Below are 24,825 nucleotides of genomic sequence, written 5' to 3' on the forward strand. Positions count from 1 at the left end.
CAGGTAGTTTGCTTGGGCCGTGGGATGCGCGCGCCGGGTCATCAGTCCAGCTGACCGACGCACAAAAACAAGTCACAGCCAGCCCGCCTCTAGCTACCTGCCCTTCCAAAGATCGCGTCGCCCTCATCTTTCTTCCAGGCCTTCAACGAGTGAGGACCTGGTTTCCCGGCCTGGCAGCACTGAAGAACGCCCGAGACGAGATAGACCAGACCATGGTCCCCTAGAGAGGCAACCTGGAAACCCCACCTCTGGAGATACCCGACAGGGACGGGGGGTCCCACCGACGACTAGTCACCGTTAAGCGGGCGGGCGGCCACGAGAGGAGAGACGAGACGAGACGAGACACGACACGCGAAGCAAGACAAGACGTTTGCGGCCTGAGGGCAACATTGCCATCCATCGCGTCACTCTTGTTGCTTACCCTCTCGACCGCCGAGCTCCACCGACGTCTCCCGCCAGGAAAACAGACACGGAACCACAGAGCAGAAGCAGAACCTTGTTCGCAACGGGCGACGTTAGGCTTTCCCCGAAAGTCACAACTCTATTATGCGCCTGTAGTCGCGCCTTATCGACACCGATCATGCGCCTAGCGCAAAGTCTCGACACCAACAAGCGAAAAGGATCACAGCCGACCGTGCCAACCTCATGGCCGAGCCGCCGGTGGCTTCCCACCACGAGGGAGGCACCGATATCGACATTGACAGAGATGGAGATGCCTTCCTCGACATGTCGGCGCTGGCACCGGTCCACGAGCTTGCGCCCTTGAAGTGCTGCTGTGGCTCCGCCGAGTGTGTCTTTCTGCGACACAACAGCTCGGTGCTCGACACGGTCGAGAAGGATGTCACCACAGCAGCGCGAATGGGAAAGGTATGTCCACTTAGTTTCTCTCCTTTTCCCTTGCCTCAGCCCCCGCGTTCACGGCATACCGCAACACATGAAAATCACCGTGCAACCACTATATCGTCCGTCTCACCTGCGGCTTTCTCACATGAACAGCCGGCGCAGGTGCATGCTGCCCCTCTGTGCCGCTACTACATGCGAGCTCTCAGGGGGAACGGCGGCGATGATGCCAGTCTGCGGTTCCTGCAGCTCGTTGGCTTTGCTTTTTCGACCCCCCTCCCAGTGTCCTCCACTTACACACTTCTCACACATCACCCCTGGCCTCTGCCTTATCTTGAGCCGGATTACTCCATGGTTTGAAATGACTTGGGAATGTTTCCGAGCCTGTCATGCTGTGTTGGAACCCCTGGCCCGCAGCCACGCACATTCCACACCCGCTGAGACACGTGAACTCCTGCTTTGACTATGGGTGTCTCCAAGTCGCTGACATTTGCACTCCAGGCGTTGCTGGCAAGGCACGAGGCGTACATGGCCGATGCAGAACGGGATCGCCTGGAGCTTACGAGCAGGATCGAGCAGCTAGAGATGGACAACAAGGAGCTCGAACAGAGGAATGCACGAACTATCGAGGAAAACCGAAACCTGCTCGACCAGCTGGAGACGCTCAACACCACTGTGTCTGACTCCGAAGGACGCATCAAGTCCCTTGAGGCCACCTTGCTGTCGTCGCAACAGATCATCCGGCGCCTGGAGGGGGAGACCGCGAGAGCCGAATCGTTGGAGCGGCAGCTGGCTTTCCTGGAGCAGGAGCAGGAGCAGCTACAGAACACACTCGCATCCACACATGAGGAGGCACGATCGTCCATGTCGAGATGGCAGCGCGCAGAAAGAGGCATTATTGACCTGCATGAGCAGCTGGAACGGATGGAGAAAGAGGCCAGGGAGGAGCGCGAGAAACATGCCGAAATGATAGGGCGCATGGAGAAACAGCGCGAGGTCGAGAAGGAGTTGAATACGGCCGCCGGTCGCCTCAAGGGTGCCGCTGCCGCGAAGACGCTGAACTATGGAAAGAACGGAAGCAATGTCGTGTCGCATTTCGTGCGCGACCTATTGCAGGATAATACGAACTTGCAGCAAGGGATTATAGAGCTTCGGGAGATGCTGATGAACTCCAACGACGAGATCCAGGCGCTCCGGGACCAACTGCTCTACCACCAACCTGTTACAGTGGGCGACGACGACGTGAGCGCTGGCTCTACACTCAGAGCCGAGCTGGCCGCGAAAGAGTCCCCAGAGAGGCAGACACCGGTTGTCTCTCAGGAACTCCACATACACCACCATTACCACGTGGCGGCGAAGACGGATGCGAAGAAACCCAAGAAGAAGCGCCAGGTTCTCAGTCCTGGCGTATTCACTCCGCCGGCACTCCGGTCTGTGCCCTCTACGCCTCCCAGCACGTCGTGGCGACCACCCACCACAAACCGCACCCCTCGAGATTCTTTAATGTCCAACAATCGCTTGTCGATCATGTCCGAGCAGCCCTCTGATTTTGCGCCGTCATCCGTGCCGAGCTCTCCCCAGTCTGACCCGCGCAACTCAGTCTTCGATCCTATCGGTGTGGACTCATGGCCGGCTTCGCCAACTACTTCCGTAGACCCCATGTCTCCAGCGTGGCGTGCACATCGCAAGTATCCCTCAAACATGTCTGCACGGAGCTTTCAGCTGCCCGCGGCATTCTCACTGGACCAGACCACACCGAGCCAAACCCACACTATCATCGAGGAAGGCGATGGTGTCGAGGACCTCCCTGATCTAGGACTCGCCACAGATGGATCGGCCGCGGATGACGAGACATCCTCCAAAGACCATGGCACAGTTCACGAGGAGGTGGAGATTTATGTCGACACCGACGATGACGGTGCGCCACGGCGGCGGATTCGAAGGGCGCTGTCGCACGAGTCGATAATATCGCTCACCGGCGGTCTGGGTATTCACACTCTCAAGTCCCGACCTAGTCAGCTAACCCTGAGCCATTTGAGCAACGCGACCTCGATCACGGCGAGCAGCACCGTCACAGCCCGTCCGGTCCTGTCGCGTGACTCGGCGAAACGCAGCAGCCTAATGCTTCGCGAAAGCTACGGTTCATCGCCCATAGGAAGCTTACGCTCCGTCTCGGGCCCTGCGCCCGCATCCCCCCAGCCAGGGTCGCTCAAGCTCAGCTCCTGGGTTGGCTGGCGGCCCTGGAAAGGAGGCGCCGCCTCGGGAGCCAGCACGCCCGTGGCCGCGAGGGAGAGCCAATATCAGAAAGATTACGGCAGGCCGCCAGGCATCAATCAACCGGGCTCGATACCTGGATTCCATGCGTATATGGCGGCACATCAGAAGCGATCCCAAGGGAAGGTAATGCCAGACCAAGTGGACCGCGACGCCTTAAGAGAGGGTCTAGCTGAGTGAGTAAGCAAGCTAGGGCGGGGGGCGCAATGCCGTCTAACTGGGCTTCCGCCTCGCCGGGGCTTTTATGCGGCTCACTTGCTGCAAAACTATTGGGCGTTTCACGTCGGGGAGGATCCCACGTGTGCATGACGGCACATGCTGTCACCCTGGACTTGTTTCAATTTGTTTGTTTCCATTGTTCTGTCAACATTCTTACCTGCATTGGGCGGCGCATCGAAAAACACGTGTCGGGAGTTGCGTTTTAGGAGATGATACCCGTTGCGACCGCAAGTCGTAGTTCTTTTGTGTTTGACTAAATCAATTATCTGGGGCGCGTAAGGGGAGGTCGGCCATGTATCTCTCCATGTAGATCGAGATTTGTTATTTCACGGCGGTGATTGGCCGTAAGCTAGCTAGACTGCGCATATCGTTTTCATATGTCATCATCATAATACCACAAAGTCGCTAGGTAACCGTTTATCGGAAACCCACCACGCTCAATTGACAAATGAGCGCCTTGCTAAGGCTTTGCGCGATCCTGAATGTTATTAAAGTGATTACTCTGCATTGTCCAGCGGCGGCCGTATGTCCAAAGCAGTGCGCAGTGTGATTTAATTCAGGTGCCTATTTCTTCACCCCCAGCTATAATTGGCACAGTCCTTCGTGCGTCCTGATTGGCTTCCACCCCAGCGGGAGCCGCACCGCCCCCAGCTCGCTGAGGCTCAACAGATACCGAGGAGTCAGCATCACGTTCTTCTCACGATCCAAAAGGGGATAAAGTTTCAAGCACTAATTCCTTGGGCCTGGCTATGGCTTGCGATTCAGCCTTAGGACATTATACAACTGCCTAGGACTCGACAATATGCCCGACGGCGATGGACGTGAAGGCTGGTATAAGAGACAGGAGAGGCATGAAGGTTGGAAAACGCTGCTCTGGGATATATAATCATCAATTCATCTTGACAGACAGAGATCTTCTTATAAACCATTCAATTGAGCTCGTATGCCCGTATCAAAGTCGATTGGCCCTGAAAACATCGATTTCTCACAAGATTTCACGCAACTACACCGTATAAACCTCTGCCTCGATCTTCAATTTCACAACGCACCATCAACATGTCTCAACAGCAGCAGCCTCGTTCTTACGGCAGTGGAAATACTCCTAGGACCGTGATCGGCTTCGGGTCGCGCTCCATGATGGCGAGCCAGGGCAAGGAGCCCAAGAGGGGCAGCTCGTCTTATTCCTCCTACTCGTCCTCTGGAAGCAGCAGCAGCAAGAGCAAGGAATCGTCTCGCAAGAAGTGAGATTTCTTTAAGGCGAAAAGCAAGGTGAAGGAGTATGGACATTCAATCTAGGATGGAGTTTTGGTACCAGACTGGGCCTGACGTTACAATTCTGGTGGAAGGGCGGAAGGTTCTGAAAACTTGTAAGATGGTGAACTCAAACCATTCCCTTATCGATCATGGGCCCGCTGGATTGGTCCATGTCGTTCATAGACTCATTTTCACACATTTACACTTTAGATAGATAGACATAGAGGGGGCATCCCCAAGAGGTGTGCATCTCCTCGGATGCGCAAGCATCACATGCGTTTTCAATTCAACACAACCAATTACCCACATTTCATCTCCTTGTTCCCCTGGATTCAATACGTTTATCAAATCGTATGCTCTTGTTGACTAAATTAGTTAAGTTTTCACTCTACCAATCATGTGGCAGCAACCAATCCCGACACCCCTGGTGTATCGTGTAGCTTGCTGACTCAGAGTCAGAGCCCCAGAGTGACTATGGGTCAGGATCAGGCGACCAGCGTGTCCGTTCCGAAGCCTTGCCCGGAATATACCCAATGAATGAGCTGGAAGTGAACCGCGTCGCAGCCTGGAGTTGGTCGTTGGAGTTTGTCACTATTTGACCCGGTGTGACCGTTCCAGGTTATGTTTCTCCATATCCAGTTGAAGGAAGACCCCATGCACTAGGTATACGATCCTTCGGGGTCGCACCTCGAGTATTTGTTCCTGATGCATATGGCTAGCGACCAACTCTGATATCAAGTGGCATTTACCGTTGATGTAATCAAAAGAATTTTATGCCCGCTGATCCCAGGCGCGGCCACGCTATCTCTAGTGATAGCTACCTTATGAGCAACCCAAACAATATTTCCTATACCTGAGCAACCTTCATACAGCTTCATGGGTCTTGATTAGTTACAGCACCTTTTGGCACTCCTCGGGCGTTAAGAAGCCTGTATCTCGCACGATATGAACTCTGTTGACGAAGAGGCTGAGGATGGACTGGTTGGCCAATGGCTGGCCATGGAAAGTATTCCAGCTTGTCTATATACCCTGCTAAACAGAGGAGCCAAGTAGATAAATTCGCGCATCCGCAATTAGTGTATGCGTTGGTGTATTTGTTAGGTTGGAAAGTGTACGTTGCATCGATACCATTCTGGTAGGCAAATTCGACGCGCAGAGTCATCGAACAATTACTTGCTGGCTTCGATAGAAACAGGTTATTTTCAAGGCTTCAGCGATCTACAAACTGTGAAATTACTCTCTGTGCTACGTAAAACTCGATGATGTCGTCACCAGTGTCTTTGTGGACCAATTACACAATTTCTAGGCAAGTTCATAGCCGTGAACGGGTAGAAGGTGTCAACACTATTGGGCTAAAGGCAACCAGATTTACAGCCAGCACCCATTCCTCACTTCTGTACAGGGTATTCACTGCTGTCGTTGCTGATGACTAGTTTGGGATCTTTCGGCCTCGGTCGAATCATCGTTGAGGGCAGGAAGCGGGTTCCCCGTCATTGTAGGCCCGAATGTGTACGTCGACCTCATGGCTGCCTTTCATTCGAGCTAGCGTCGAAATTATCTCCCCCCCTATCAACGCCGTAGGAGTCCCTATACTTTGGTGTTGCCTGATGGATCCATCCTTTCGGGCCGCAGCAGAGCGATCTGGGCGAAGTCGTGAACGGGAGACTCTCTTCAAAGATTGATGATGTCAGAGACGAGAGTGAAGCACCGCTGGATTCTGGAATTAGGCAACAAGAAAACAAGCCCTCCCAAAATGCGAAACCGAGGCTTTGACGTCGAGCGCTCCCGGCTGGACTTTCTCCCAATATGACCTGTCATAGATAGTTTGTGCCTACTCAACTATGACTTGGCTTCGTGGAGCTTCGCCATGACGGCAAAGACTGGGTCATTTTCACAGTGCACCACTGGGTGATATGCAGCTCCAACTTTTCTATACGTCATCGTTTATTCAGCGAGTGTGTGGCAGATTATGTAACAGGCCTTGTTAATAGCTAATTTGTACTAACTAGAGTTCTTCCCCACGGGTAGGCACAATTTCCTTTCAGCTCTCTTACCGCAATGTGCTAATTGCCACCTCTCTGGGCATGGAATCGATATCATTCAGCTGTTTCGCCCATTTTTGACTTGTTACGGCGTTGTTGGAGTAATCATACTATTCGTGGGTGGCTGCGTAGGTGGCGGAGTTATCAACACTGATTACAAGATCTCTAGCCGAACAAGGTCCGCAGCTTCGCGCCAAGCTCAGCCGCCTTGTGCAATTTTGGGGGCGATGATATTGAAGGCGCGCTTGGTCCGATGATTCAACAGCTTATCCTGAAATGCTCTAGTAAATATTTATTTTCGCCCTGAGCAGCGCCTGCCTAAGCTTCAATGTGATCTAGATTCATGAAGCCATTGGATCAGTTCTAGACAATCCATTCAACACCTCAACATGGTTCCAGCCGGACTACGGGCCGGGCCGGCGGCCCAGTCGCCCATTTGACGCTAAATCATAATAGGGCTGGAGGTACGAGTTACCAGTATCGGTTTTGCCCTAGCAAACTCTATCTTGCAAGCTGACATCTATAACTACGGTAGTTTGTCAATTCTATAGACTTGCAGTCTGAATGCATTATTTGCCGCCCGGATGTTCCCCAAGAATGGAATGTATCGGCAGGTACCCCCTGTCTCGGAGCTCCGCAGACAACCGATAAGGGTGTGCAACGCCTGTAGATAGGCCCAACATTGCAACTGTGGTATCGTTCGAGGTTTATCTATTGACTGTGGGGTTTATCTACTGGGTTTATCTACGGTAGCATTCGTCAGCGAGTCATGAACGATCTCTATGAGATAGGGCTGCCTACTCCCGATGGTCTTTCCTTTCTTCTGCATAGCTATGTTCCCATCTTGCCGAAGCTTTGTTGTTACACCAAAGCGACATGGAGAAAAAAATCACCAAGCCATCTGCCGACCCGGCAGTGGAAGAGAAGGGACATTTGGAGCAGCCCGAGGGCTCGATCAGAGCCGTCGGCATTGTTCAAGATGCCCACCACCACTTCGAGGAACTCGGCGAGCTCAAGCAGGGGCTTCAGCAGCGACACATTCAGATGATAGCGCTTGCGGGGGCGATTGGGACCGGGCTCTTCTTGGGCTCAGGAATCGCACTGGCCAAAGGCGGCCCATTGGGAGCCTTCTTGGGATACACCATCACTGGCGTTCTCGCGTCGAGCGTTGCCCTCGCTGTTGGAGAAATGGGCGCCCTTGCTCCGTTGAGTGGCGGTATCGTGCGCTACGCCGAGCTGTTCGTGGATCCCGCCCTCTCGTTCGCAGTGGGGTGGAATATCGTCTATTTCTACCTTGTCTCCATCCCCAACGAGATTGTCGCTACAGCGGCCTTGATCGAGTTCTGGGTCTCGACCAACAATGCCATTGTAAGATAACATGCCAGCTTTGATGGCCCAGCCCGACTGACAGTCTACCACAAGTGGATCACAATTTTCTCTCTCTTAGTCGTTGTCTCGTGCTCCCTCTTCGTGAGAGTGTACGGCGAGCTCGAGTTTACCTTCTCAATGCTGAAGATCCTCCTCATAGTCTTCATCAACATCCTTGCGCTCGTTGTAACTTGTGGGGGTGGCCCTAGTGGCAGCGCAATTGGGTTCAAATACTGGCATACGCCCGGTCTTTTTGTGCAATACCTTGGTGTTCCCGGAGCTTTGGGTCGGTTTATGGGATTCTGGTCAACTTTCAGCAGCGCCGTATACTCGTACTCTGGTATCGAGAACATTACCATGGCCGCGTCCGAGATCGACTATCCCAGACGGGCGATTCCTCAAGCGGCAAAGCGCATATTCGTGCGAATCATCCTCTTCTATGTTGTGTCCATCTTCATGGTGACACTCGTCGTGGCTTCGAACGATCCATCCCTGCTCGGTGCATCAAGTACGTCGGCTTCACCTTTCGTCATTGCTGCGAATAATGCAGGTATCAAGGTCGTCCCGTCGATCATCAATGCCATAGTCATTACCTCTGCATGGTCCTCAGCCAATGCGGGCATGTTGGTAGGCACACGTGCGCTATACGGCATGGCGAAAGAAGGCCGCGCCCCCAAGATTTTCGCGCGGCTGAATCGGTACAGCATCCCCTACGTTGCCGTCACGCTGTTCTCAGTCTTCTTGGCCCTGGGCTATCTCACACTGTCTGACTCTGCTTCCGTTGTCTTCTCATGGCTCATCAATCTGATCGCCGTGGGGGCTCTGGTCAACTGGTCTGTCATTCTTATCACGTATCTACGTTTTCAGTACGGCTGCAAAGCGCAGAGCATCGATCGACATGAACTCCCTTGGGCCGCGCCTTTCCAACCTTACTTGAGTTGGGTTTCCCTGTCTGTGTTCATCCTGCTGCTTCTGACCTCTGGGTACACCGTTTTCATCAACGGCCACTGGAGCGCCCAGACATTCGTCTCGTCATATATCAACATACCTATTATCCTTGCGCTCTACTTCGGATATAAATTGACGAGGCGGACGAAGGTGATCTCTTTGGGAGAAATCCCTATCCGCACCTTCATTCAGATAGCCAACGACAACCCGGAGCCTCCCGCCAAGCCGAAGCAGGGTCTGAGACGTCTGAATATACTCTGGTCCTAGATCGACAAGCTTGATTGTACTCGCGACGGTAGAGGGGTTGTTTCTTTCACGTGCCTGAAGATAGCTGTACAGTCTAAGTGGAGCCGCTTGCGAGTATTATGTATTACCTGCACTAGGTGTCATGTATCGCTACGTACTCAACGTGGCTTGCCACGCGCAGAAAAGAGGAAATGTACAAAAGATTGTTAAACAAGATCGTTAATTAAGAGGCCATTGGACCAGGGCATGTCGAATGTTGAGATCAAATGCTAAACAGCACCATGAGAAACACGGCGCCTAATACATTGGTGACAGGGCTTAATATAGGCGCAGCATTGGGTGAAGTCTGCGAAGCCCCGTTCGGTGCAGTCGAAGATGCCCCGCCCGTCGTTGCTGTAGGAGCTGCAGCCGTGGTCATGGCGGTAGGTGTGCTTGTGGGTGAAGCAGAGCTTGTTGACGTTGGGATTTTGGTGCTCTTTCCGTCGGCGCCAAGCTCCACGATTTCAGATCCAGACGCATCGTGTTTGAGTTTCGCGATGCTCACCTGGCGTTCGTCCATGTCAAACACCACGTAAGCAGATCGCAAGAAGGTATCGCCAATAGAATGCTTTGAGCTCTTTGAGCTCTCCTCCACGCCCAACATGCACATCTTGTTGCCATTGGAGTCCAGCTTATAAGTGCCGTCTGTGTACATGTATGGCACGGCCAGGTCATATAGTGGGACCTGGATTTCCGTGCTTACAGTGCTGTTGCCGAAAACAAAGTTAAGGGAACCCGATTTACCAAAGTTGCAGTCCACGTAGCCTGAGCTGTCAACGGCACCTCCCAGTCCACTGATGAAAGCAGCGTATGCATCTGGTGGGAGTTTCAGGAAGGATGCCCCAGCGTCAATAAGTGCGGTCGTTGGAAATTCGGCTGATGGATTTCCACCGCTATCACCGAACGAGTAGGTTCCAGAGCTGTTCGTCATTCCCACTGATAACAAGTCTACCACGAAGTCATTGTTGCCGGAGACGATCGGAAAGGTTGCAAGGTCGCCTTCAATCTTTGCTTTATCGTACCCGCCAAACAAGATGGTCCCTGTAGTGGCATCCTTGCTTCCCATATAAAGACCGTATGCTCGCCGACCAATCTTGCCCTGTGATAGCATCTCATCCATGACGGTAGGGTACCACTGCCCTTCCTGGGCCAATGTCGAATCGTTGCTGAAGCCAATGCCCATAATAGCTCGGGTGAGAGCCTGGGTTTTGGTAGCTTCGATCATGGTGACGTTCTTGAGAGACAGGCGGTCGCCGATGCGCAAATCATCGGCAAAGTAGACGCCATCGACCTCAGTGTCCTTGGGGCTCACATATTCAATGTGAAAGTTGGGGTAGCCGAGTTTGGTGAAACTAGAAGATGCGCTCGGGTCGAACTCGCCCCCAAGGCAGTCAACACGACTTTCATTGCAGGACCCCTTGCCGAAGAACCATGAATCCGCTGTCGCGGTATCGATCTTGACAGTGATGGGCTGTGGTGGGTTGCCAATCGAAATGTTCACCAGGAACTGGCCGTAGCGCACGTACGAGTTTTCCAGCTCGACATCGGCAGTATCACGCGCGTGCAACGCATGATTTGTAGTGTACTGGACCTCGAACGGAAGGGCAACGACAGCCCCAGGCTCGCCGCCGCCGCTACTGCTGCCCACGGCACCAGCTATAAGGAAGGGGATCGCGAAGAGACGGGCAGCACCGGCGAGCTGCATGGTGGCGGATGGGGTTGACCGGTGGGAAGGTGAAGAAGAGAAGTCGGCATCTTGAGTGAGCAGTCAGCAGGAGCTGACTTGACGATCATCATCAACGCAGATTTTGGGGCCAAGGGGTCCCCGGACGGTCGCAGGCATAAGCGCGGCGCAGTGAAACAAGTCGGTGCATCCTGACTGATTATAACGGGTCGCCAAGGTCTCTAGCGCAAGCTAGACCCGGCCCGCTGGAGATTCGGCGTCCTAAGTTTAGCCTTACAGGCTCCCCCGCGCACCTGTCACTCTGCCCAGGTGCGTTTCGGGGTGCGAGCTAGTTCACCACCAAGTTGTGTTCTTTATTGAGGTTTCCGCGCCAGATGGGTTTCCATTTATGCTGCTCGCTGGTCTGTGGGTTTTCCGGTGCGGTCTCGCCCGTGCGAGCAGAACAAGGCCCCAAGCAACCATGTCCTGCATGTCAGCCGAAAGCGTAATGTAAGCCCTTGCAAGCAATGGATCTGCTCAATACCGTTGCATTCCGCCAAGCACCCCGACCCTGCATGAGCGGACTGGATTGGTTGCATATAAGATTGACTGTGCACGTGCCTGGTCTGCAAATTGTTGATCATGGCGATCATCAATTCGCATGGCGAAATGTCGTGCATTAGTAACGCATACTCGACGGACGACCGTTTACTTGACCCAGCGGCCCGTTTTCCTCGCTACAATCCGAGCCAGGGCTTGTCAGGTGCAGCCGCCATAAATCTAGTCAACTTAGAGAACAAACTTCCGTGCCTCTTGGACCGAGACGTGCCCTGAATACTGAACGGGTTTTCCATCCCCCTTACTGTCAGCAATGATTTCTTCAAGCAATGCTGCTGCGCTTGAGAGCTATAATAGGTTGCGATCGATCCATCCTTCAGTAGTATGAAAGCCACTGTCAATCTGTCCATGAGCTAGCTGACATGGGAGAGGCGCCGTAGTGGGTTAGATCGCCGGTCGCTATAGCATCAGCAGCGACAAAGGCATACGAATTGGAAGATCAAAGGAAGTCAATCGTGGTATTTCAAACGGATGTCGTGAACGTTTCGCGCACAGAAATTGGGTGAGTTGGGTTAGCCACTCGTTCATCCTGGTGCCGCGAAAGATGAAAATCGAATTTTGTGTGTCGAGTCTTGTCAGCGCCTTGAGTACCTAGGTACTGGCTGCGCAAAATGTACCCACGGTTCCGTGCTGAACTTGCCGGCCTTGCCAAAGGAACGCTCGTGATTGTATTCGATCGCTCTTGTAGTTGCGTTTCTCCTAGGTCTCGCGAAGGGCCTAGCACAACTGATGTAGACGCCCTATCAGCCTCCGGAGTGAGCACTGATCGCATCCAAGACGAGGAGATTGGACTCGAATCCGGCCTATGGAGCTCTTAGAAAGGGCAGTATTTCCACCTCGCGGCTACGAAACTTCTGGGACACCATTGAACGGCGCAACCTGCGAAGACAGTGAAGCGAAAACTGGGAAGATTGAGAGACAGCTTGGATCAGTTGACTTGAGACCAGTACTGGAAACCTGAGTCATTTGGACAATAGAAACGCCGTCCACCGGGAAGCTAACTTTAATAAGATTAGAACGCAATTTCTTGGTATAAGTGTTTATTGCGCGTGCTCGAATAATGAAAGGGGTGATTCCCAGGGACTGATAAAGTGCAAGGGTACCGATAGTCGCTTCGGCCGCGGAACGAGCGGGAAGGGCCGTGACGACGATCACGTACCGGAGGTATGGAAAAGGTAGACAAAACCATTCTATTTTGGCCGGAGGGCCGGATAACAAATGCTACCAGAATCTCGGCCTGTAAACTTTAAACAGAGTGAAGGGCAGAACAAATGCAACGTCATTGCCTCAGGACCAGTGTGAAGCGGGCCACCGTATAAGTCGGAGAGCGCGGCTTCCATATTTGTCGAGCCTGTGAACTCGCCCGGGAAGATAATTATAGTCGATTTGAATAATGCACAATTTGCACCAAAATAGGCAAGGATAGGTCTTCTGTGTCCCCACAGCATGGATACTATCATGAGACAGCACGTCGCTAGACTTTTGACTTAGCAAATGTTTCAGCGATTGACGAACAATTCAGCCCTGATAGAGTCCCCCAGTAGTATTTAATTTACACCAAAAATCAAAAAGATATCAGTTGTAGGAAGGCTAGAGCTTGTAAGTGGCAGACCTCGGCAAGGTACTTACACGGATACTTGCCGAGTTAGCTGACCTCAACCCGTACCCGGTGGGGGATTCATGCGCCCCTCCCCGCCCTCCCGCCCACTCGCCCGGCCGCCTGCTTTAACGTCAACACGCTTGGCTGCGACACATCCAGATAAATGTTGCACTCAATTGGATGAAGCAGAGTATGAAGATGTGTGGACATGGCGGAGTTAACAGGTGGGTGAGTATTCCGCCCCAGTTCCGAATTCTCCGAGATGCCCGCGTACTAAGCGGCCTCGCTCTTATTTGTCGCTCCTCTATGCTTTCACTGGTTCCCGAACTGCCGGCACTAGCCCAGAAAGCCGCAATCCAACCCTTGGAATATGGGGTAGTGGTTATGGCTTTGAACACTGCGGCTGCTACGTCTCAAAACGTACTGGTGACCTGGCAACTATAAGAACGAAATCATCGCCATCGCCTCTGCGACGGTGTATGACAGCAGAACATGCATTGATCTCTCCAACGCACAACAGAAGCGGATCATGGATCAATATACTTCCTATTTCAACGAACAAAAGAAGCAGATCATAGATCAGATCTCTTCTCGTGTCAGCCATGCCGAGTTTACACCTGTTCTGGCAGCCCAAGGACTCGTGCTGCTAGGAGTTCTCTTCGCCGTGTACAGAGCTGTAGTTTCTACTTACCGGCTACGCTTCCACCCGCTCTCTGCATTCCCTGGTCCTCGAGAGGCGGCGGTATCTGATCGCTGGCTCTACAAGCTCTCCAAAGGAGGCCGAGCTGAAATAGAGTTTGACAGGTTGCATCGTGAACTTGGTAAGCACATCTCCTTAACGACCGGAAAATGCACTTACACAGAGGAAACCCAGGCGTCCAGGGGTTACGGATTGGCCCCAACGATCTACATATTACCGATGTTTCTCTTTACAAGGTTATCTACAGCCAGAAGACGCAATATCTGAAGGAGCCGGTCTTTTACAACGGCTTCAATGCGCCTCACAGCGTCTTTGCTGAGGATGTACCTGCCCTGCACAAGGAGAGGCGTAAATTGTTAAATCCTTTCTTCTCGAAGGCTGGTATTCTAAGAGTCGGGGGCATGGTGGGCGACAAGGTCCATCGTTTGCAAAGAAAGATCGAAGACCTCACCGCTCGGGGCCATCCTATCAGGGCGGGTAAAGCCTTCCGCTGCCTGACGGTGGACTTGATTACCGACTATGCCTTTGCCGGCAGCAGAAATCTCATTGAGAACAGCGACGATGACTTTAACGCGGAGACACTTGTGGCCCTCGACACTGCTGCCGTAAGTATATGGGACTCGGTATACCAACCCGTGGCGCGGAAGATGGCGTCCATCATCCCCAACGTCGTCATCTCCATGATGAGTAAGGAGCTAGGGGCTATGATTCGTCTGGTAGAAGAGGCTGCCCAGAGTTATCAAACCTACAAGAAGACAGGAGATCACAAGACGCCCGTCGTATTTGACGCCCTGAGATCGGTGAAGAGCGACCATCTGGTCGTTGCTGAGGCGGTGGACATTCTCGTTGCCGGATCCGACACAACCGCCTTCACGCTGACCTGTGGCATCTGGTATATCGCGAAGAACCCGCACATCAAACGGAGGCTGGTGGAAGCCTTGGTGCAGGCCTTCCCAGATCCCAACACACCGATGAAGATCCTGGACCTTGAGGCGATCCCGTATCTCGCAGCCTGTATTCGTGAGTCTTTGCGCATGGCAAGTCCGGTGCAGGGCAGGCTGCCACGCATCGTCCCTGGCAAAGGCGCCGACCCTCTGATCGTTGACGGCAAGGTCGTCCCTCCCGGCACCGTCGTTGGTATCTCGTCGTACACTATGCACAGGAGCCCCGAGGTTTGGGGTGACGATGTTCTGGAGTTCAACCCGGACCGGTGGATGGGTGAGGAGGGCAAACATCTCGACTCTTATCTTGTTACCTTTTCCAAGGGTATTCGCAGCTGCATCGGCCAGAACCTCGCATTTGCGGAACTGTTCCTGACTATGGGCATGCTCTACCGGAATTTCGAAATCACCGTTGACCCAATCTCCGACAACTTCGAGGTGTTGGATTTCTTCACCCTGCAAGTCCCTGAGCCAGGCCTTGTGCTGCACATGAAGAAGATCACCTAGTTATCCGTTGGCCTTGCGAACGAATACGGGTTGGTGGGGGCGGATGGACATAGGTCATGTTTGCATTGCATTTGGTCATTACTTGTAACACAATATATGTAAATACTTAATCAACGAAAACAACTCGCACCCCGTGGTACATTTCCAACTTTTCTCCTTGATTGTCTGTGTCCCACCATTAAGAAGGCACACTATGGCACTATGGTATCTCAAATGCGTATACTAGCGCGCTTGGCCGCATACATTTGATGGAATTGGGCTTAATTGAGGTGTTCGGATTTCGATGATGATTGAAACAGTTACATATGCGATGCTGCACGAAAGTTATCATGGTTGAGAAATGTTGGCACAACTGTACAATCTAGCTGGTAATAATCATGGGGTCATCGACAGTACCGTCGTCGGGACCATCATCGACGGGATCATCAGTTGTCACCCGCGGTACGTCCGCATTGAGTATGTAGTCCCTTACGATGTCTGCGATCGCCCCCTCTGACTCGTCCATGGGGAACGTCCATGTACTGGCACCCCGGGGGTCGAAACCCAGCTCCGGGGTCGAGTTGAACCCACTGACCAGGGCCAAGAGATGGTCCAGCCTAGGGCGGTTCGCGGGGTCAACTGCGAGGCATCTCGCGACAAGCTTGACCAAGTTTGGGTCAGTCCCATTGACTATCGACGGGTCCGTGATGTCCTCACGACAGCTGGGCCAGCCGCAATTATGATCGCCCGATATAATCCTTGCCATGACCTGGTAATGAAAAGTCAGCCCGTGAATACCTAACAGGACCAGAACGAAAAGAAACCATCACACCATGCCAATTGCCAGGATATTCATATCGACCCCTGGGTTTCGCCTCCAGTAGACGTAGTTACTGGGGACGAATTTCGATTAGCTTATTAAGGACTCGCAAGGCAGTGTGCCTGAGAAGACTTACCTCGGACCTCTGGGCGCTGTCGGCTCAGATGCCGCAAGCTCTCTGAGGTACCTGCGATTAGGATGTCCGTCCAGTATGGTCAGGTCCACCATCGCGGCAGAGACGATGCCGTGCTCGACATCATACTCCCTCCCCCGCATGTCCAACGCGGTAGGCGGCGAGGAAACGTCCAGAGATTCTCCAAAATCAATAAGTTTGAGTATCGGAACTAGCGAGTGCTCTGCCGTCTCGCGAGCCGGGGCAGTCGGTGATGTGGGATCGCTCAGATGGAGGTTCCCGAACATGACTAAGTGCGTCAGCGAGGTAGGCCGTCGTTCTCTGTGTTACATACGGAGAACTTACGGTTGTCCATGTGCATGTCATTGTGTGCTAGAGACGAGGGGTGGATCGTCAACAAACGCCTTGGTACCGACGCTGGCGGAACCTCGGGATCCCCCTCGCTCCCCGGCGGATAAGCCATGGCGACACAGGCTTTGACGACTGTGTTTACAGTGTTAGCGACATATCCGTCCTTCAAGGGCAACTCGTAGAGTTGATGGGATGCCATACGGCAGAGGAAAATAGGCCATAAGAAGCGGCTCGGCAGCCTTCGCCTTATCACGTCGTGTCTGTATCTAAGTAGAAAAGTCCGCATCGTCCCGTTCTCCAGGAACTCCATGATCAAGCACGGGTCCGCGCCGAAAGCAGCTAGTCTTGCTGCGATGTTATCATCGTGTAGGTCGACAGGGTCGACAATGTGCTCGGCCCATCTTAAGAGCTATCTCATATCAGTACGTCCGCAGCCCTTTCAACAGAGGCCTTGCCCCTGCCGCCTCTCTTCTGGGGTTAACCTGCCTGTAGAGTGTCTATCTCGCGTCGGAGCTGGTCGTGCTCGTCTGACCGAACCTTTTTCACCACGAACCGACGGCCGCCACTGGACAAATCGGCGAAAACTACGCCGACCCCTGATGCGCCGTGGCCTAGTGTTCGTATGAACCTGTATCTTTGGCTTTCGAAGGTGGTTCTGATATGGTTGGCGAGAGCATTCATCTTGCACAGATTCGCACTGAACTCCGTCAAGCCAAGCACATCATCGCTGTGCAAGGGCTACGGAGCTAATCGAGTGTTGGTAAAAATTTCAATGTGCGTGGGCCTTTGTTCTGGCAATACATTGTCGTGCTGTTTCCGTCTGGACTGTGCTTTCTTTGTTACTACATGGTAATAATCTACTTCAAGCCCGCCTGTGTAAAGGAAAATGACTGACTTTGGTCGATAGTTCGCACAATGTGCGCTCGAGAATACATCACTAAAGAACAAGATTAGCTACCCCCTGCCATAAAACCCATCGAGCAAGCCGAATTGGTACACTACGGGTTTCAACTGGTTTGTTCTACTATGCTGACAATTTCTTGTATTTGTCACACATCACTGATAAACTGCACGACTTTCGGAATCATCAGTCTCTTGGGAAAATTCTGTGTATGTATCCTGTGTCGTGAGAGGTCATACTAGGCGTGGAAAGTTCCAATCTACAATTCCTTCAAAGAGGACCATCTAGGACCGACTCCACTAAGAATCAAGACCGTGTATCCACCGGTGACGGGGACCAACACTCAGTCCCAAGACTCTAAATCAATATACAGGCGAGTGGTGTCCGCCACGCTCGGTGCAACCACGCTCTAATGCTGGTCCATAAATCATATATGTCTGTGCCATGAACACCAGAAATGCTGTGCTTCTCAAAACAAGGGCCGAACAGCCAACCTGGCCAAACCGAAAACGCCTCGATCCACGCATTCAGACCGCCTCTGTCGGGTAGAAATCTGAGAAAATACGAAGCGGGGTATCTTCATACAAAGTACAATACTGAGAAAAAGGGGAAATTTGGGGGTGCAAGACGCTTGTGATCGATGGATCCTCTCCTCGACGATAGTATGCGGCAGCTGCCAGTCCATCAAAGCCCTAGAAGGAGGCGCTGGGGTCTTCGAGGATTGCGTTGGGCGCAATCCCCGTGATCTGCTGTCGCTGGTGCTGTTGTTCGCTTCGCAGCGCCTGAATTTCGGCCATCATCGCCACCATCTGCTGCTTCTGGGCGGCGTCTCGGGCGTCAGCTCGCTGTTTCTCCTCGAGGAGCTGCTGCTGGAATTTTCGCTCCAGCGACTCCTTCTGCGCTTGAAGCTCCCTGTTCAGAGTCTCATTGGCCACGTGGAGACGCTTGATCTCGCGCTGAACGTCGTCCTCGTCGTCCTCGTGCTTGCGCTTCTCGCCGAGCACCACGGGAGTTTGGGCCTGCGTGGGCAAGGGAATCTGCAGCTGTGGGGGAGGGATGGAAGTCCGTTCACCCCCTGCGATGGCGCCCCCGGCATCCTCGGGTAGCTCATCACCGGAGCCGCCTGCTGCGGAGTTGGTGTGAACGCGGCGGAGGTGCTCGTTCAGGTTCTCCAAGCGCGAGAAACCCTTGCCGGAGTGTCTCTTGCAGCTGACGTGGGGACAGTTCAGTGGGTTCTTCGGGCCCCCATGCTTGCCGTGAACCTCGCGCTCATGTCTGAGCAGTCCCCCACTATACGTGAAGCCAGGCAGCTTCTCACAGCCATCAGCACCACACCTGTACGGGCGGTCATGCTTGTCCATATGCTTTGACCATTCGCACCTCCTATGGAACGAACGCGGATGTTCGAGACATCCCTCGAATGTGCAATCATACATGCCCTGTGCATTTTTTCTGACTTGGCGCTCTGGCTTCGGGATGGCCTTGCTGCGCTGTGGCATGTGGATCTCGTTGTCTTCCTTGGGTGTCGGAAGCGTGGCGGGAGCTCGAGACGCGGCGGGAGAGGTGCTCAGGTCCAGTCCGTGATGGGGTTCCGGAGACGGAAACCCCGGAGCTGCGGAGGGGTTGTATGTGGCCAGGTCGGTCATGTCCTGGTCGAACGCAACACCGACGCCGCCCGTGTCGTCCCCATCGTGGTCGCCCAGGCCTGCAATCTCCGCATAGCCGTCGCTGTGATGGAAGGGCTTCGGCTCGTAGGGAACAACCTCCATCTTGGAGGCGAAACCAGGCAGCTGCTGGTTGAACGGACGATTCGGCGCAAAGACTTGCAGGAAGTCCAGGCGCTGGCGTTCGTTGCGGCTGGCCCTGGGGCCCAAGGTGTAGCGCCGCTGGTAGCCTCGGTGGCCCGCGGACGGGGCGAACGGGATGATGTCGAGCGAGTAGTCGCGTATATTCTTCTTGGTGAACTGCTCGGTGACAGCAAGCATGTGCTGTGCGCAGTGGTCTTGTCCTATAAGTCGGCGCAAGGCAGAAGTTAGCGTGCCTGAGATTCCAGGTGTCCACGGAGGGTTTGAGGCGAGGATTCACGCGGACGGCCGTGGGACCTGGGAGGGCTGAAGTTTGCGTGGGCATCCCATCCGGGGGGGTCCAGGCAGAATAGCGACCCGACAACCTTGCTGAGCCACAGGCTTCCAGAGCGCTGATTTGTCAGCGGCCACCTCTCCTAGCCCTCCAGCCCTCCAGCCCTCCCACTGTCCGCGCGCAGGCCGAGCTGGGCCGTGGGGGATTGCGCTAAGCCACTCCGGACTGAGCTGGAGGCCCATTTTTAGAGTCATCGCAGTGTGGCGTTGCTCCCCTGGACGCGACATGCAGACGCGCGCTTGGCCACCCACCGGCCAACTTTGCCGACCTAGACCTCATGCCGGCCGTCCGGCCGTCCGACCAGCTGCAGCGTTGTTTTGCGTCTTGTTGCAGGAAAGGGGCGGGCGGGCGAAGAAAATCCAGATGTGGACTTACCGAAATAGTCTATGCCTGGCGTCACACGCACCGCGTAGCATTCCTGGGAGGGAGTGTCTGCTTTTATATCAGTGTGACTGCGCCGTCCTATAGGCCCCCCCCCGGATGACTAGGCACGACGCCGTGCCTTGCCTCCATCAGGCGGCAAAAATGAGTCACTCACCTCGCGCTGCCCAAGACCTACTACGACCGCCGCCCCTTGCAGCCGCGGTCGTAGGCGGCAGCGTATAGGCCGCTGGCGCATGACCAGGATGTGGCACGCCGTAGTTTGCCAATGGCAGTGCGCCACCGGCTGGATTTGGTAGGGCCTGGTGGCCGTAATGGTTGTCGTTGGGGGCAGAGCCAAGGCTCGCCGCTCCAAGTGGGCGCGCGCTGAAGTCTTGACCGGGCTCAGCCTTGAAGCCGAAGTAAGTAGGCTGCAACGGCATCATGTCCGGGGTGAACTTGGTTTCGGCCGCCGGGCTCTGCCATATATTGCCTGAGTCATAGGCATCGAATACAACACCCTCTTGTGACACTGGTGAAGGACCTTGGCTGAATCCTCGGTCAGGCATCACCAGGCCTGGTGGCGAGGCTGATGCTTGGAAAGGCTCAGGGAAGACGGTGGGAGGTGATGGCCCATGTCTCGACATCGGCTGCTCATTATTGGCAAAGGGCGACGCCATAGGGAATTCGGATTCCTGTTGCGGCATTGCGGAATCTGCAGCGTCGGAGGGCAGACCTAGCCAATAATCTGCACTGTTTTCATTGAAGCCTTCGAAGTTGTCGAAATCTCCAGTTGTCAGGCTCTCGTATAGGAACGAATCCAGGTCGTCCATCTCGTCTGCGTTTGCGTCCATGGTGTATCTCAGACCTACCTAGCCTCTGGCCAGGGCGATACTCCTCGGGTAGGCGAGAGTTGTCAGCATTAGATGAAATACCTACGCAGTACCGCTTACGAACACGATGTCGAATATGGGAGAGAAGGTGATGAGACGTTGCAGACACCAGTGCAATGGGATGGTGGGTTCTGCCCGTCTGGTCTGCAAATTTGCAGCGTGGTGAAAACGAGGTGATGCGGATATGGCCAAACACTCGACTGACCCGCTTCGAGTTTCTCGAACAGTTGAATGGCTGGATTCACCGTTCGTTGTCGAGACAATAGTGTTGTCGACTTGATTTTTCCTGTCCAACCAATTTGACCCGCTTAGTCGTCGAACTCGTCGTTCGCAACCAGATGGTTGGGTCCAATAGCTGTTTACGACTGGAAGACCAGTGGTAAGATAGTGACAGCGCCGATTGGTAGACTCGATCGACTTGCGGGAAGCTTGAAGGTTTACAACTGACTGACCAAACTTGCAAACAAAAGTCTCGCCATCATTGGTGCGTCCCGGGGTGGCCTGAGACTCACCGGCCTTATAGGTATCTACCCTCAAAGAGATAATTGCGAAAGCCCGGAAAGCACCGACCATATCGAGTCGATTCCAAGACATCCACGCGTGTCCCCATTGTCTGGCCTTGAAAAAGCACAGGAGCCTTGAAATCGGCTCTGTCTCAGGTGTTCGAGTATTGGCCAGCCTAAGTATGGGGGAATCACGCGGCACGAGGGTTCTAGAATGTTACAATTTACGCCTCATTCATCACACATACAAAGATCGCTTGAAGCCCCAATACCATGAAAGGTTGGCCACACATACCTGTAGCGGTCAGGCATAAAAGTGATGCAGTTCAATGAATACTTGTGATCAAGCGACAAAATCAGCAAACCGCCGTGGGAGAGGAACAATAACAGAGTATGCCAGTGTTCCTGTGCTGAGTTTCTCCAGCAACGCGAAGTGTTTGTAGTATATCTATTCATACATATCCGTGTACATAGTCCAGAATCAACCGTCCTCATGTGTTCAAAGAGTCCAACTACGATCTTATACCTTTAGTAATTACCTCGTCGGGAGGAAACATATGCTCCAGTCTACTCAATCAAGCAGCTAAAGCTCTTGCTTGATGCACAACAAGCACCATGACAAATCTCGAATTCATCATTGACTTAAGACTTATGTATAAATTATCCACTATTGTTATCATCTGATTCTTGGATAACAATTTGTAACTAGATGAATTTACAGAGGTGTAAGATGCAAAACCAAACACCATACGATTGGAGGTGATTGGAGTATCTAAGGAGCCACTCCACTGGGATCACGTCTTGCAGTAAGCAGCGCTGGTCGAATTGAGGTAGCCAATGCGCGCCTTGATGCCATCACCTAGCTTCGCGTCATCCTTGGCCTTCATTATTATTCGTGCTGTTGCCGCATTCTTGGCCTTCGTCGTGTGCCGTAAGCTTCCGCATCGAGGACCAGCCAAATATGGGCTACTTTCTGGACAGATCCTTGCCCACTTCGTAGATGGCCAGGGCGACGGCTGCCCGGGCGGTGACCCTACCGAGATTCGCGAATCCCGCGCCGCTACGCCCTCAGCACGACCGGGACTAATATCAAGGGCGAGATGACAAGTATCAGCATCCATTCCCTCTTGGCTTTGTCTTCGAACTCCTTGACAATCTCGGTCGGGTTGACGACGGGCTGCATCGGAGTTGACGGAAGAGTCTTTTATGAGAATGAGAAACGACACGGAGTCCAGCATTTCAGCAGGGTTATTGCCCATCGGTTTGCCAACCGAGATGTTCAAGATGGCGCTCACCAGATCCCTATGCATTTTCTCGAGACTTACCAGTCTGCCCATGCTTGTGTTGGGACCGCTGACATCTTCTTCCTTCAAGCCGCCCTTGCTGTTGTGAGGGTTGATCCATGTGTTCGTATTTTTGCAGTATCCAGCCGGCGGATGACCCAGCTCACCATCTCTATCGAACAAGGACGGGCTGCGCGGCGCATGCTATTTGCCAAACGCGATGCCGTCTTCGTTGACACCCGCGCGGTGTGTTCTGATATCTTGTCGGAACGTCGTAGTAACCATCCACCTCAAAAGGATGAATGAAGCGGTATCGACAGTCGCCGGTCTGGCTTTCGTCGTCGTTTTCACATTCACAAGCGCGATAGCCTGAGATATGCTCCACGGAGCGGTTTAGATTGACAAAATTACAATAATTGTTTTCTGTTAAGTTCTGTTGCGACCCTTCATACTACAATGCACCAATTTGACAGTTTCTCATACTGCCACGTAAGTGCACAATCAAGTAAACCCGGGAGCGAAAAGAAACTTTGTTAAACGATGTACAGCTGACGGCTGAATTTACAGGTAGAGCGGTGAGAAAAATAAATCCAACTACTTCCTGACCACGTGGTGATCACCTTCCCTCCTTATGAAGGCTTCCCTGGATGTGAAAGAAGTACGTAGCTAACAAGCGTAGAGCCGCAAAGGGTGGTGAAGTAAGTTAAGATAAAAAAAAAGCAGATACGAGGAAGGATAGTTACCACCATAGGGATGCAAGACATCGAGGAGAACTTGTCACAGGTTTGATACTGCTCAAAGAAACCCTCCTGCCACTCAACCAACTGATCATCTCGTTTGAGTTGGCGCGCCATGCCAAACTGCTCGGTTCAGATTCCGAAGAATGTGGTAAGGGCGCACGTAAACGGCTTTCCTTGCGTAGATTCGGTTAGCTCGGCGGCCAATGAGAGTGGATCGCCACAGCTCTGTGCCTGTTTCAGGAAACTCGAGACGGTTATGATGCACGCTACTGTGGAGAAAGCCGTTCGTGGTCTCCACACCTGCCACAGTAGTTAGAAAGAGATGGGCCCCAAATCAGTCTTCAGATCGGACGACATCTGCTTTCGGCCTGTCTGCAGACCAGATCTCGTCAGGGAATAAGATTGCCTCCTTCCGCCTCTGCGCCAGAAATGTCGGGGGCCAATTAGCGTTCGCCGCACTTGCTTGACCGCCGGGTCCCCCAGACGATGTTGCGACGGTTAGATCGACGTCCGGGATCAAGGCCTGTACACAAGGATTGACACAGTCTCATAATTCTACGGGGCTACCAGCGTCTCCAAGAACCAGCTGTGGCACCATGAAGCACGACCAGTCAGGCATGGAAAAAGGGACATAGAGGGGGATCGTGAGACTGTCAGGGACAAGAATATATATACCAACAATCGCTTCCTCAGATCTCTGGAAGTCTTCTTTCTCTGTAAGCCGGTCTTGAACAATTCTCTATTCACTCATTCTTCTCCCTGCTGTGCGGTTACATTCTCGACTACCAGACAGTCAATATTCACTTTTACACGATCATTATCAAGATGCAGCTCCAATTTATTACCCTTCTCGTCGGTCTGGTTGCGGTTTCGTCCGCCGCCGTCGCTGATGTTGAAGGTGTCCGCAATGTCGCTCGGGACTCCATCGTCATAAGTCGCCAGGCCAACGGCAATCGACCGACCCCCAGCGGCGCCTGCTGCGTTGCTAGCACATCGTTGAAACAGGACACTTGCACCGCCACTGATGGCACTCAGGGCAGATGCGTCCCCGGTGGTAACAACTGTAAGCATTCTTATTGACGGTGACATTGCGTATTGTACCAGTGGCTGATGAGAATCCCCTTGAAGGTGGAGGCACCCTTAGCTGTGTAGCGCAGTCCAAGCTGACTTGCGATGCTGCCATCATCGAGCGCGGCAAGAGCCTTTGTCGGGCTAATGCCGGCAACGGAAAGTTCATCGATGGTGCTCAGACTATTTCAAGCTTGAGCCAGGCCAAGGTCAACTAAACCCTGTATCGAGGCTGTTTAGAGAAACATGAGAATGTAGTGGAGGAAAGAGATACCAGAAACCATGCTTCGTTGGGCCAGGAGACTCCACGACGTTGAACCTCTAGTACCCAAAGCCTATTTTAGTATGGCACACCAAGAATAAAGTTTAAAAACACTCAAAAGAAAACAAATATCT

At 53.2% G+C, this 24,825-nt stretch overlaps 8 protein-coding genes across 8 annotated transcripts; 4 read left to right on the forward strand and 4 right to left on the reverse strand.

Annotated features, from left to right (window-relative positions):
• Positions 1–645: 645 nt before the first annotated feature.
• JN550_002716 (uncharacterized protein) lies at positions 646–3,294 on the forward strand (the record flags this gene model as incomplete). Its single annotated transcript, XM_049314043.1, has 2 exons — positions 646–867; positions 1,342–3,294. The coding sequence occupies 2 exons, from the start codon at positions 646–648 to the stop codon at positions 3,292–3,294; spliced, it is 2,175 nt and encodes a 724-aa protein (XP_049175241.1).
• A 4,211-nt stretch (positions 3,295–7,505) lies between these two features.
• Positions 7,506–9,212, forward strand: JN550_002717 (uncharacterized protein; the record flags this gene model as incomplete). Its single annotated transcript, XM_049314044.1, has 2 exons — positions 7,506–7,997; positions 8,052–9,212. 2 exons carry the CDS (start codon positions 7,506–7,508, stop codon positions 9,210–9,212), a joined length of 1,653 nt encoding a protein of 550 aa, XP_049175242.1.
• A 241-nt stretch (positions 9,213–9,453) lies between these two features.
• Positions 9,454–10,935, reverse strand: JN550_002718 (uncharacterized protein; the record flags this gene model as incomplete). Its single annotated transcript, XM_049314045.1, has 1 exon — positions 9,454–10,935. The coding sequence occupies one exon, from the start codon at positions 10,933–10,935 to the stop codon at positions 9,454–9,456; it is 1,482 nt and encodes a 493-aa protein (XP_049175243.1).
• A 2,705-nt stretch (positions 10,936–13,640) lies between these two features.
• JN550_002719 (uncharacterized protein) lies at positions 13,641–15,259 on the forward strand (the record flags this gene model as incomplete). Its single annotated transcript, XM_049314046.1, has 2 exons — positions 13,641–13,932; positions 13,986–15,259. 2 exons carry the CDS (start codon positions 13,641–13,643, stop codon positions 15,257–15,259), a joined length of 1,566 nt encoding a protein of 521 aa, XP_049175244.1.
• A 361-nt stretch (positions 15,260–15,620) lies between these two features.
• Positions 15,621–17,223, reverse strand: JN550_002720 (uncharacterized protein; the record flags this gene model as incomplete). Its single annotated transcript, XM_049314047.1, has 5 exons — positions 15,621–16,007; positions 16,071–16,131; positions 16,195–16,480; positions 16,537–16,674; positions 17,025–17,223. The coding sequence occupies 5 exons, from the start codon at positions 17,221–17,223 to the stop codon at positions 15,621–15,623; spliced, it is 1,071 nt and encodes a 356-aa protein (XP_049175245.1).
• A 912-nt stretch (positions 17,224–18,135) lies between these two features.
• On the reverse strand, positions 18,136–20,796 carry JN550_002721 (uncharacterized protein; the record flags this gene model as incomplete). Its single annotated transcript, XM_049314048.1, has 3 exons — positions 18,136–19,451; positions 19,958–20,014; positions 20,121–20,796. The coding sequence occupies 3 exons, from the start codon at positions 20,794–20,796 to the stop codon at positions 18,136–18,138; spliced, it is 2,049 nt and encodes a 682-aa protein (XP_049175246.1).
• A 1,336-nt stretch (positions 20,797–22,132) lies between these two features.
• JN550_002722 (uncharacterized protein) lies at positions 22,133–22,648 on the reverse strand (the record flags this gene model as incomplete). Its single annotated transcript, XM_049314049.1, has 1 exon — positions 22,133–22,648. The coding sequence occupies one exon, from the start codon at positions 22,646–22,648 to the stop codon at positions 22,133–22,135; it is 516 nt and encodes a 171-aa protein (XP_049175247.1).
• A 1,538-nt stretch (positions 22,649–24,186) lies between these two features.
• On the forward strand, positions 24,187–24,647 carry JN550_002723 (uncharacterized protein; the record flags this gene model as incomplete). The annotated part of the gene is made up of 2 exons (XM_049314050.1): positions 24,187–24,424; positions 24,466–24,647. The coding sequence occupies 2 exons, from the start codon at positions 24,187–24,189 to the stop codon at positions 24,645–24,647; spliced, it is 420 nt and encodes a 139-aa protein (XP_049175248.1).
• Between the last annotated feature and the right edge of the window lie 178 nt (positions 24,648–24,825).

Source organism: Neoarthrinium moseri (genome assembly GCF_022829205.1).
Source record: "Neoarthrinium moseri strain CBS 164.80 chromosome Unknown scaffold6_Wmoseri_CBS_16480, whole genome shotgun sequence".
NCBI lineage: Eukaryota > Fungi > Ascomycota > Sordariomycetes > Amphisphaeriales > Apiosporaceae > Neoarthrinium > Neoarthrinium moseri.